This window comes from Phycodurus eques, chromosome 1 (genome assembly GCF_024500275.1).
Source record: "Phycodurus eques isolate BA_2022a chromosome 1, UOR_Pequ_1.1, whole genome shotgun sequence".
In the NCBI taxonomy this organism is placed as follows: Eukaryota; Metazoa; Chordata; class Actinopteri; order Syngnathiformes; family Syngnathidae; genus Phycodurus; species Phycodurus eques.
Window position 1 is genome coordinate 9,136,850 of NC_084525.1, and position 12,990 is coordinate 9,149,839.

Below are 12,990 nucleotides of genomic sequence, written 5' to 3' on the forward strand. Positions count from 1 at the left end.
GACTTGTTGACTCTCCTTACTGTTTATCATGTGTCTCAGTGTTTTATTTCCCTCTAAAAAACAACTTAACAATGACGGAAAAGGTTGACTCCGTTTTGTTGGTAGGAATCTGGGAACAGGTGGTTCACAAGGTTGCCAAACTCAGAGATGATTCATCCATGTTGAAGTTGTTCACTGAACATGTCAAAGGAGAAGAGATGTTCGGCCTCACCATTCATGCTGTAATGCGCATCACTGAATCGGTAAGCAAAAAATGCACATGGAAGCGTGACAATTTATAGCCACTCATGAATTTGACTCTATTAATGACCGTATTAGGTAGCACGGTGCTCTTGTGGTTATCACGTCTGCCTCACTGTTGTGAGGTTCAAATCTCAGCTTCAGCCTTAATCTGTGCAGTTTGTTCTCCCCATGCTTGTGTGGGGTTTCTCCGGGTAGTCCGCATTCATTAAAGAGCCACAGGTGCGAATGTGAGTCTAAATGTTTTTTTGTCTATATGTGCGCTTCGATTGGCTGGCAACCAGTCCCAGGTCTACTCCGCTTCTTGCCCAAAGTCAGCTGGGATAGGCCTCTGCTCATCTGTGACCCTAATGAGGATGATTGGTATAGAAAATAGATGGATGGATAGTGGCTGTACTGTGTTCAAGTTAAAGGACATTTAACATGATTATCTCACCTTTCTTGAATTTTAGTTGCCTGGAGTAGAGAACTGCCAGAACTACCAGTTCCGATATGGCCGTCACCCACTGATGGAGCTCCCTCTCATGATCAATCCCACAGGTTCTGCTCGCTCGGAGCCCAAAGTCCCTACACAGTGCAAGAGGTAAGGCACAATATGTTTAGATATTTACTCTCCATTTTTAAGCCATGGCTTGATGCCTCTCGGGGGGCACAATTGATTTACGTTCACCCAATTAGTTTGCTGTTCGGCAGCACAGTGGGTAGTTTTTAGTCGGGCTCAACGTCAGAAGTTTATGGGTTCAAATTTTTGCTCCGGACATTCCTGTGTGGAGTTTGCATGTTCTTTCTGCTTATGTGGGTTTTCTTTAGGTACTCTGGTTTCCTCCCACATTCTGAAAAACATGCATGTAAAAGCACGCTGCACATCGAGTGACAGTTTGCGACTGAAATGGACCATCGCGAAAAAATTACAGTTGGCGACTGTTTGCCGCGCACCAAGCGATTGAGCACTGTACATCTACCGAAGCGCTGCAATGGTAAAACAGTTACCCTGCATCAGGTTTTGAGGCACATATAAAATATATTGTAAAAATGTTTACAAACCACACAGAACCACAGAAACATGGCACAGTTGTCAAGGAAAAGGCAGATTGCCACAAAGAGAGGAAACAAACAATAATAAAGGATAGAGGTGTCAAGGGTGATCCCACCTGACTTTGAGCGAGGTTAGGCCTGTCACGATAACAATTTTCTTAAGAAGATATATTTTCCCCAAAAACTACCACGATCAACGATAATATAGCTGTTGTTTATGTCTGCGAAATCATGAAAAATAAGCCCCGTCCTCGAGCTGCAAGACTGTGTTGTTGGTCCATTGAAGACGAGCCCTTCACCTGTCAATCAAATATATATTGACCTTCGCTGTAGTCAACAGGAGTTAAGCCACGCACTTTCAGCTTTAAGGACTGATCTTGCCCCGCCCCTTCCAGTCCGTTGATCTCTACGGCTGACTGTATTATTTACAATTCACTTAAGACACACTGAAAACTTCGCCGAACAAGTTGAGTCACATCATGAAAACATATTCATCCCCATCTATACTTGAGTTCAATATGGACCGATCGTCTAATGCGTAGCTGGCATAGCTATTAATGTTAGCTCACTAGGGTTCGCTAATTCTTTGGTCGAAACTACAAGAGACGACACAATCAGCGAGAAGCGAGAAAGACCGCAACTGGCAGGGCTTGTCGTTGCTGTGCTCTTGCATACTAAACATTCTGAACTTGTATTTAAAAGAGCGTTTTGCGCTTTGTTTGTGGAAGGCTAGCTAATACAATACTCAAGAATGTAAAATAACACGAAAACTGATCTCTATTTAAACTTCACTGTTCCGGGATAAAAGGGATACAGATTCTCCATTCTGCTTGACCTAACAGCCGAACAGGACAGGTTTAAAAAAACTAAAAAATGAAAACGGGCGTTTGCTGGCTTCCCCCAAATGATCAAAGAGTCATTGTTTAATTTAACTCGCCCTGAGAGCGTACAAATCGTACAGTGCATACGGAAAGTATTCAGACCCCTTTAATTTTTTCACTCTTTGCAGCCATTTGCTAAAATCATTTATTTTTTTCCCCTCATTAATGTACACACAGCACCCCATATTGACAGAAAAAAATGGAATAGTTGAAATTTTTGCAGATTTATTAAAAAAACAAAAAAACTCAAATCGCACAGTATTCAAACCCTTTGCTGTGACACTCATATATTTAACTCTGGTGGTGTCCATTTCTTCTGATCATCCTTGAGCTGGTTCTACACCTTCATTGGAGTCCAGCTGTGTTGGATTATACTGATTGGACTTGATGAGGAAAGCCACCCACCTGTCTATATAAGACCTGCAGCTCACAGTGCATGTCTGAGCAAATGAGAATCATGAGGTCAAAGGACCTGAAGAGCACAGACACAGAATTGTGGCAAGGCACAGATCTGGCCAAGGTTACAAAAAGATTCTGTTGTACTTAAGGTTCCTATGAGCACAGTGGCCTCCATAATCCTTAAATGGAAGACGTTTGGGACGACCAGAACCCTTCCTAGAGCTGGCCGTCCGGCCAAACTGAGCAATCTGGAGAGAAGAGCCTTGGTGAGAGAGGTAAAGAAGAACCCAAAGATCACTGTGGCTGAGCTCCAGAGATTCACTCGGGAGATGGGAGAAAGTTCTAGAAAGTCCAATCATCACTGCAGCCCTCTACCAGTCAGGGCGTTATGGCAGAGTGGCCCAACAGAAGCCTCTCCTCAGTACAAGAGACATGAAAACCTGCATGGAGTTTGCTAAAAAATACCTGAAGGACTCCAAGATGGTGAGAAATAAGATTCTCTGGTCTGATGAGACCAAGATAGAACATTTTGGCCTTAATTCTAAGCGGTATGTGTGGGGAAGAAAAACAGGAACTGCTCATCACCTGTCCAATACTGTCCCAACAGTGAAGCATGGTGGTGGCAGCATCATGCTGTGGGGGTGTTTTTCAGCTGCAGGGACAGGACGACTGGTTGCAATCAAAGGAAAGCTTAATGCTCCTTGTGACAAGTCAGCCTTTCATCATCCACAAGCTCCAAAATAGAATAGGCAATGTGTTGCAATAGTGTTCGTCCCCATAATGTGTACACGATCGGAAAAGTTCTCCTCGTCCCTTTTCATTTTGCCCGACCTATGCTTCGCTCAGCGGTGCCGTGTGCAGTGCGTCTGACGTTCACACGGCTAATATTATAGAAGCCTCACACAAGGGTACATAAAAAAAACACAAAAGCACACATCAGTGATAGTCAGTCGTGCTTTTTGTTCGTTAAAACTTGAACCGTTTTATTTTAATTCGGAGCATGCCGTTGCTTTGACTGGCAGATAGTGTTTACAATAATCTAACTCTGACACCATGGTGACTGTTTCTGTGGGAAGTTCCGCCCCTTCCTATGGCATAAACCCAACTACTGACTGAATAAAGTGGGCCACTTACTGTTATGCTTAATAAACAGTTAACTTTGCCGTATTTGTGTTAATTGGGGATTAACACACACAACAACTCGAAGAGTGGCGGTGATGTTTTAAATGACTTTGCCGCGGTGGAACTTTCCCTTAAGCGTCTCTGTTGTGTGAATCTTCGTGCTGCACATGGAGCAAGGCTGTGGAGTATTGGACAGAGCACCAGCAAGAGTGTATTGGTCCGCCAACATTCCATGAGCCCACTAGCGGCTAATAACACAGCCGTCCAACTCTGTCAGCTCACTGTGTAATCCGTGCACCGGCTCAATGACAATTTATCGAGTCCGGGAAAACTATCGTGTCCGTTTTATTTATCGAACGATAAGTCGATGTAGTAATTATTGTGACAGGCCTAAGCAAGGTACACCATGGACAAATCACAAGGCAAAACTAGACCGATAAAAAAACAACCACAGAAACTCAGATTCACACCTATGGACAATTTATTCTTCAATGAAACTAACATGAATGTTTTTGGAATGTGAGAGTAACCCAGAGTACCAGAAGAAAACCCACGCCAGCACACGGTGAATGTGCAGAATCCATACTGAGATTCGAAATCAGAATAATGACTTTGAGGCAGATGTGCTCAACAGGTGCTCCACCCTGCTGCCTGAATTGATAATTAATCTCCCATCTTCAAATGGCCAGCACCTTTTTTTGTGAACTGGCTGAGACAGTCTTGCTTGCCCATTTGTCGTCTGTCCTCAGGCCTCATACTTTGAACAGCACTAGTGTGTCCAAGGCCTACCAGAGCACCTTCACCTGTGAGATGAACACGCCATACAGCAAGCAGTTTGTCCACTCAAAGTCCTCGCAGTATCGGCGCCTGAAGACAGAGTGGAAGAACAATGTGTACCTGGCTCGCTCTCGCATTCAGGGCCTGGGTCTGTACGCTGCTAAAGATCTAGAGAAGCACACTATGGTCATCGAATATATCGGCACAGTCATTCGCAATGAGGTGGCAAACCGCAGAGAGAAGATCTACGAGTTACAGGTATGTACCTACCGATATTGTGACTCCACAGTCCACCAAATAACAAAAATCCCTTCTACTTACATACATGCAAATCAGTCGCCTTTTGGTGAAATTTGTCATTTTGAACTCAAAATAGGCCATTTACGTGAATCGTATAGATCCGATTAGTTTTTCCCGGGGCGGGGGGGGTCAAAGCAACGTCGTAATGGGATTAACACTGGATAAACCAGCCCTGCTGATCGTCGTGCCTATAAGTGGCCACCATTTTGGGAAGGTTGTCGTTACCATGAAGGCAACGGCGCGCTATTCTTGCTTATATTTAGACAAATAAAAACAACAGCTTTCATGTATTGTATTTGTCTGGCACTGTCTGCCCAAATGCGGATCTTTCAGATGACTTATAACTCACTAAAACTCTGTGCAGTAAATTGTAGATGTGTTGTAGTTCTGACTGCATACACACATGCAAAAACACAGCATCATCAAAATTTTCACATTTTATTTTTTATTTTTTTTAACTTGACATTCATGCTGTGGATTAAAAAAAATCTGAAGTTACTCACTATTTGAGTACCGTAATGTCTCGTGTATAATGCGCATCCCCAAAGTTGACCTCAAAATTCTGGAAAACCCTTCCACCTACCGGTATGTATAATCCATTTTTACAATGCATGCTTTTACTTCTATACATATGATCAAAACATGAAGTATTATCTGTATTCGTTTTTTCAAAGGATTATTGCTAAGTTAAGTACTTTATTTGAACACATAATAGTTTCTATTTATTTACTTGTTCTTAGTTTGAAATTGGCGGCACGGTGGCCGACTGGTTAGAGCGTCAGCCTCACAGTTCTGAGGACCCGGGTTCAATCCCCGGCCCCGACTGTGTGGAGTTTGCATGTTCTCCCCGTGGCTGCGTGGGTTTTCTCCGGGCACTGCGGTTTTCTCCGGGCACTCCGGTTTCCTCCCACAGACTCTAAATTGACTGTGAGTGCGAATGGTTGTTTGTTTGTATGTGCCCTGCGATTGGCTGGCAACCAGTTCAGGGTGTACCCCGCCTCCTGCACGATGACAGCTGGGATAGGCTCCAGCACGCCCGCGACCCTAGTGAGGAGAAGCGGCTCAGAAAATGGATGGATGGATAGTTTGAAATTCACAGCCCTACTTTTATTTCGTAAATGAGAAAACACAGTTGTGCTCATATGTTTGATTACCCAGGCAGAATTTCTTAGATGGGTACAATTATTTAAAGAAAACATGAAGGGCCACGCGAAACACACAGAATTTTATTTTAATGGGATTCAAATTACAATGTCAAGCATTTCAGAAAAGCATTATAATTTAAACAAAACATAACCATTAAGAAATTAATGATGGTTGTTGTTCATTCATCAGAGTATAGGCTACACCTTTTTCATAACCTATGTGGCGGTGGCATATTGGAATGAAACTTTACAGCTTTTTCATAACCTCTAGATGGCAGCATACATTTATAAAATAAAGATTTTTTTCATTTCCCCCTATACCTATGTATAATGCTATTATACATAGGTATAGGTACTATTGACTTTTGACCATTTTGGGGGGGGGGGGGGGTGCACTATACATGAGAAATTACGGTAATTTCACTGTACTTTTTATTAAATTTTTTGGAGGACTACTTTTTACTTGAGTCACATTATTCTCAAGTAACTACTCTTACTTGAGTACAATATTTGGCTACCTACTTCTGGAGCGAACATCCTCTATTGCTACTCTTACGTTTAAGCAACATTTTTGCTCATCAGATCAGCCTGTTTCGCATTTGTTGCACTGGTCTTTTGTATTTTCAGGTTGCAGGTCGTGACCCTGGTTGTGTTCCCAGCGGAACCGCGAAGCACACGTAACATCGGCGACGAGCTGATCCGCTAGTACATCTTGTATTAATTAGGAAACGTGCCTACAGTTATCTAAATAGTTAGTTAACGGATGATAATGTTAAATGTATTAAGTGACAGAGCGATGTTGGGGATTATGTCACAACACAGAATGAACTAACTTCAAATTCAGAAACGGACAATAAAACCAGAAAAATACATTAGGGATTAGCCTTTGAAGTTGGTAATTGTGAAAAATAAAGTGAAAGACAATGATTTTAGTAAATTATTTTCCAGAATGAGAGTGCTTAAAGAGGAGGATGCTATTCATGTGGCACATCTTGAAGCAGGCTTCAGGTGCAGGTGGAGATGGGCCTGGCTCAAGTTGGAGGCCAGAACAAAAATGTAAAGAAATGAGGCAAATTTAATTTTAACCTTAAATTTGTACATCAACATGTACTTGAGCGGTATAAATTTAAATGTGAAGTTTTTCTGCGTAAAGTTTGTTTTTTACCTTATTGTACTCTTCAGAGACTTCCAGATTACTTCACTTTCTGTTAAAATCAAACAGATTCTCTGCGGGGCCCGGGGGATCCCCCCTGGACCCCCCCATAATGTTTTTTGTCACTTTTTTCATACCTTTGGTGTTTGCGTGTCTGTACTTAAGCCCATCCACCTGAGTCTTTTATTTTCTTTGTCCTAGAATCGTGGTATATACATGTTCCGCATCAACAATGAGCAGGTGATTGATGCCACTTTGACTGGTGGCCCAGCTCGGTAAGCAAACAAGAAAATGAGGTAGTCATTTTAAGTGACATTTTGCATTACAGTGAAGCCCAATTTATCCCTCACACACGCTTTAAACACCCACTTAAACTTAAAAGACACTTTAAAAAGTATTATTTGATTCTTGTTCTCACTTTCACATAAAGTTCTCCAAATATGAGTTTGTAGTAAGAGTTGTTTTATATTCCCCTTGTCTTCTCTTGTGCAGCTACGTCAACCACTCCTGCGCGCCCAACTGTGTCGCTGAGGTCGTAACATTTGACAAAGAAGACAAGATAATCATCATCTCCAGTCGCAGGATCCCCAAAGGAGAGGAGGTATGCTGCGCGTGTCTTCACAAAGTCAATTCGCTTTTTTATTTCCTCATTTTTTGGGGGGGGAGCTTAAAAAAACTTCACCGAGCTGTTCTGTAACTTGAGGCATGCAGCAAATATGCATTTTCAGGGTGTAGCCATTATTACCTTACTAAGTGCCAGTTGGAGTGGTAAATGGGCCTTGTTATGGAAGGTAAGCACAGCTAGCTCACAACCGAGCAACATAGCCAAACGAGACGATGTCACTTTGTACTTATATATTGGGGGAGGGAACTCTTACGAGAAAGTACACGCCCTGTCCACAAAGTCAGAAAAATTAATTAATTCATTCATTCATTCATCTATCTTATCCTCACTAGGGTCGCGGGCGGGCTCCACCAGGGTCCTGGAGCCCATCCCAGCTATTAAAACGGTGAAAAAGATGCTTAAACTATATCTCAACAATTCATGCACTATATTGTTATAAGTCTTTGCATACATTTTCAGCACTTCAAATATATTTAATGTATTTAGAAACAAAACACAGATATCTGCTTAGTGCCAGTTTAAGCTTAATTGCATACTAAGAGGCCAAAACTGTCAAAAAAGGAAAAAGCATTACTGGTAGGACAGAATAGTTTTACTGTTGCGCTGAATTGTGTAACCCCACTTGTAACCCAACATGTGTGTTACAGTGGAGGCTTCACATATTATATCATGAATATATAGGGCCAGTGCTTATGACAGGGCTGCCACAACTGGGCTTATGGTGGCCCTACAGGGCTAAAAAAAAAAAAAAAAAAAGCAGCAAAATATGTATTGCGCTTGGCGGTTTCTCCAATTAAGCCTTTATTTTCTTGCGTAGTGGTATTTGGTTTTGCAAGGTTCTGAAATGCACTGTCGAACGATGCTCTGATAGGGAGTCTGCTCGTAGGCGTGGCTCAGTTTTGGTCTAAATAGTGCTTGATGGCTTTTCCGTATGAACTCTTCACATTGAGCTGAAGATGGAGGAAGGAAATGCTCAAACGACTTTCCATAAGTGCTCTACTTTATCAACTGCATTTTAGGGTAAAGCTGCAGACGACTTGTTGTGACCCTCCGTGTTTTGCTTTGCAGCTGACCTACGACTACCAGTTTGACTTTGAGGACGACCAGCACAAGATCCCGTGCCACTGCGGAGCCTGGAACTGCCGAAAGTGGATGAACTGAGACTGAGGAAGGAGGGAAGGCGGAGCATCGCCTCCTTTCTGCGCCAAAGCCTATTTAGTGTTTTTTTTTTTTTTTTCTCTCTCTCTCTCCTAACTTGACTTAGCCAGTGCATAAGCTGCTCTCATCCAAGTGGAGGAACGCTGGCCTCCATCTTGGGACGACTCCGAGTGACATTTGAGCGTGTAGCCAAAGGTTTGATGAGCATTAATCAACACACCACCACCTCTTTCTTGATGGTGGATAACAACAACGGGGCGGCGCTTTTTTTTTTCTTCCCCCCCAATCACATTCTTTGCTGGGCTGAAACCCTTTTTTAACTACGGGAACAATCATGCCCACAAGCACCATGCATCAACAAGAGAAAAAGCCATTTTAAAATGCTCCGAATTAACTACTCCTTTTTTTTTCTTGTTTTAAATTGGACCTACAGTACTTTCTCTCTCACCTCTGATCACACCCCTGCGACAAAAAGGCACTTTTCACCCCCCTCATCAAATCATCAATGAAGACAACGCAGACGTTGGCTAGCGAGACAATCTTGGTTAAAAAGAACTTTTAGTGACTCCAGAGGCACCCCCTGTGCTCTTCTTGAACAGTGCACAGTCCTAAAAGGTTTGTTGGACCTGGTCTACCTCATTGATTTAAGCGGGACATGACTGCTTTGTATAGAAATAAGAAAAAAATGACAAAACTGTTAACTGCTACTGTGGAATTTAAGGCGTCGGGGGTTGGGAGGGGGTCTTTCTTGGACAAGCAGGGAATCTTAAGCAGCAGGTTTGCTCTGTCTACTCTATGCTGATGATCATTTACAATACGGAGCCAACCTGGTGATGATTATTAATCATGACTTATTTATACAGAGGAACTATATGAGCATTTTTAATAAGCATTAAAACAAAAAGGCAATCAGAAGCTCAACGTCACATCCTGTCTGCCACCAAATCATCCTGAGATCCATCAACGTCGTCTTCTTCGCCAGTGGCCGCATGACTACTAAAATGTCCTTTTTCAATCGCGTTCTTCTTCCTCTCTTGTCAGATTTAGTAGACAAAATATTTTACTGTAGTAGGTCTTCCTTTTGCCTGAGTGCAGCCTGCAGTGTTTCTACTTCCCATGTTATTGTGTGAGTGTGTGTGTGTGTGTGTGTGTGTGTGTATGTGTGTGTGTGCTTTTCTAGCACCGGTACTGTCGTCCAGGCTGAAACTGATGGCAGGGAAAGACTGATTGGATAAAAGGGCATTTTTTTCCTCGTCTACCTGAGAGATAAAAGGAATAAAAATAAATAAATAAAAAAGGTCTTCAAAGGGAGCTTTACTTAAACTTCCGACACTGCTATATTCCTCCTTCTCCGGAAAAACACCTAACACCTCACAGGATTGAAAGAAAATGCAAACTTGTACAAATGTATATAACGGTATATGCATTCGGGGCCTCTGTACCCAGCATGCCCCTTTGTAATCAATAAAGTGTAGAGAAATAAAATGGAAGAAAAAAAAAAAAATCAACCACTGGATATCATTTTAACAAAGCTGTACATACGTATAAATATATGTAAAATGGCAAACTAATATCTTTATGTATATGAACCAGAGTGTTTTTGCATTAACCAATTTTTCTATTAGTGTTTTTTGCTATAAGCTCTCAGAGACAAGTTTGTTGAAAATAAACAATGTGGTGAGAAAAGAAGCCAAGGCGATTACAAAAAGGATCTGTGTGCAGAATTCACATCGCACACCAGTGCATAGCATTTGTATTTATGTAATATGTTGGGATTTTTTTTTTGTATTTATGCTTACCAAATCATGTCCCTCCTTTGGCTCCAATTGAATGAATATACTCGTGAATGGAAGCTTTTCTTCTTAGTGTCATGTTTTCTTTTGTATCTTCCCTCTAGAAGTGAATGTGTTGTGAAATGGTTACTTGGCCTCATGTGTGGAATAATCCCAAAATCAATCCCAGATTTAACCTGGTTATGAATTGCACTCTCTCATAAATCTATCTATCTATATATCTATCTATATATAATGGAGATGTTTGCTCAAGTGGTAGATATTGATTAAGTATCCCAAGCCGTGATTCTACTTGTTTTTACTTTGTTTCTAGTTCAAGGGAAGACCATAATGAGACATAACGCCTCTCACTGGATTTTAGCCTGAGACATTTTTAACTTTTCTGAAATCTTAATTTAAGTTCTCTTTATCTTTTAATTTAATAAAGGTTTGCTCAAATTGAAGTTGTTTTTTTAACCTCACTTTTTAAAAGAAACGTTGCATCTGTACAGCAGATATACTTTTAGGGATGACAAATAAATATATTGATTTTTATTGTGGCATGTTTTGTATGAATATTCTTTTGAATTGTACATATTTTTTCAGGAAGTCAGAGGTTTCTTTATATTCAGCTTCCCACTCCTTCCCCCACGCCCTGTCATCTTATTTGTCTGCTTTTGTTTCTTGTAAATGGAAATAAAAATGCATTTTAAATATGTGCACTTTTCTTTTGTTAGTCCAGCATTAAAAGTTAACAGGGGACACATGACCAGTGGGTTCCCATAGATGAATAACATAGGCAAATTGAGAAAATTTGTTCATTCAGCAGTGTGTATCAAACTCCTATCCATTTGCATTAATCAGTTCTCAAGAAGGGGCAATTCTAGGATCACAGGGTTTGGGGTGCTGAGTTCCAGGCATAAATATCACTGTACATTTTAAAGCTGTTTTTGTCATACTTTCTCATTCAATTCAATGCACATTGTGCTGCTCCTTTTGTTGTGTGCAACTTGACCACCTGGGGGAAGTATAAAGAGGTCCACACACACACATATATATATATATATATATATATATATATATGTCAATCAGAATCATCTTTATTTACCAAGTATGTCCAAAGAACACACAAGGAATTTGTCTCCGGTAGTTGGAGCCGCTCTAGTGCGACAACAGACAGTCAATTGACAGAGAACACTTTTGAGACAAAAAGACTGACAAAAACAGTCACTGAGCAATAAAGTGTTGCTAGTTATCTGCTAATGCCGGTACAATTTTTTTAAATTTGTTTGTTTTGGATTTTGACAATTGTGCAAAAAGATGCAGAGTCCTCTAGCACTTAGAGCAGTTTGAATGACTAACACAAATGTCCGGTGCAATGAGCATTGTGTGCCGAGACTTCAAGGAATGTATGCAGTTTAAAGTGACGAGTAGTGGGATGTTGATTGTGCAAATGTTGCAGATACTCCTCAGTCAGTGTGCAAATGGGGCAGATGCTACTCTGGCATGAGTGGCCAGTATTGGTCAGCAACAGATATGCAAATAGTGCGGCGTGGCGAGACTACTACAGTGAGTGCACGAGTAATATATAATTTGCCCGACAGAAATGTGACAATAAACTCAAGACAATAACATTGGCAGCCTGTTGCAATGGAATTCTTGGTTGGCTGTTTAAGAAGTTGATTGCAAGAAGGAAAAAGCTGTTGGAATTTCTGCTAGTTCTAGTTTGCATTGATCGGTAGCGCCTACCTGAGGGAAGGAGCTGGAAGAGCTGGTGACCGGGATGTGGAGGCTCCGAGAGGATTTTGCACGCTCTCGTCTTCGTTCTGGCAGTGTGCAAGTCCTCAAGGGTTGGTAGGTGGGTACCGACAATCTTTTTCAGCAGTTTTGATTGTCCGTTGCAGTCGGAGTTTGTCCTTTTTTGTTTTAACACCAAACCAGACTGATGGAAGAACACAGGACTGATTCGATGACCACTATGTAGAACTGTGATGGTGTAGGTAAAGCACTATATAAATGCAGACCATTTACCATACACACACACATATACATGTGTATATATATATATATATATATATATACATACATATATATATACATACATATATACACACACACATATATATACATACAAACATACATACACACACACGCATATATACATACACACACACACATATACACACGTATATATCCATTCATCCATTTTCTGAGCAGCTTCTCCTCACTAGGGTCGCGGGCGTGCTGGAGCCTATCCCAGCTATCATCGGGTAGGAGGCAGGGTACACCCTGAACTGGTTGCCAGCCAATCGCAGGGCACACAGAAACAAACAACCATTCGCACTCACATTCACACCTAGGGGCAATTTAGAGACTTCAATTA

At 41.4% G+C, this 12,990-nt stretch overlaps 1 protein-coding gene across 1 annotated transcript in view; it reads left to right on the forward strand.

Annotated features, from left to right (window-relative positions):
- Positions 1-11,325, forward strand: part of kmt2d (lysine (K)-specific methyltransferase 2D) — a 45,350-nt gene extending 34,025 nt beyond the window's left edge. Inside the window, 6 exon segments of the mRNA XM_061675867.1 lie at positions 106-242; positions 693-823; positions 4,427-4,712; positions 7,254-7,327; positions 7,545-7,653; positions 8,746-11,325. Of these exon segments, the coding sequence (XP_061531851.1) occupies positions 106-242; positions 693-823; positions 4,427-4,712; positions 7,254-7,327; positions 7,545-7,653; positions 8,746-8,838 (830 nt within the window). The 3' untranslated portion in view covers positions 8,839-11,325.
- The last annotated feature ends 1,665 nt before the right edge of the window (positions 11,326-12,990 follow it).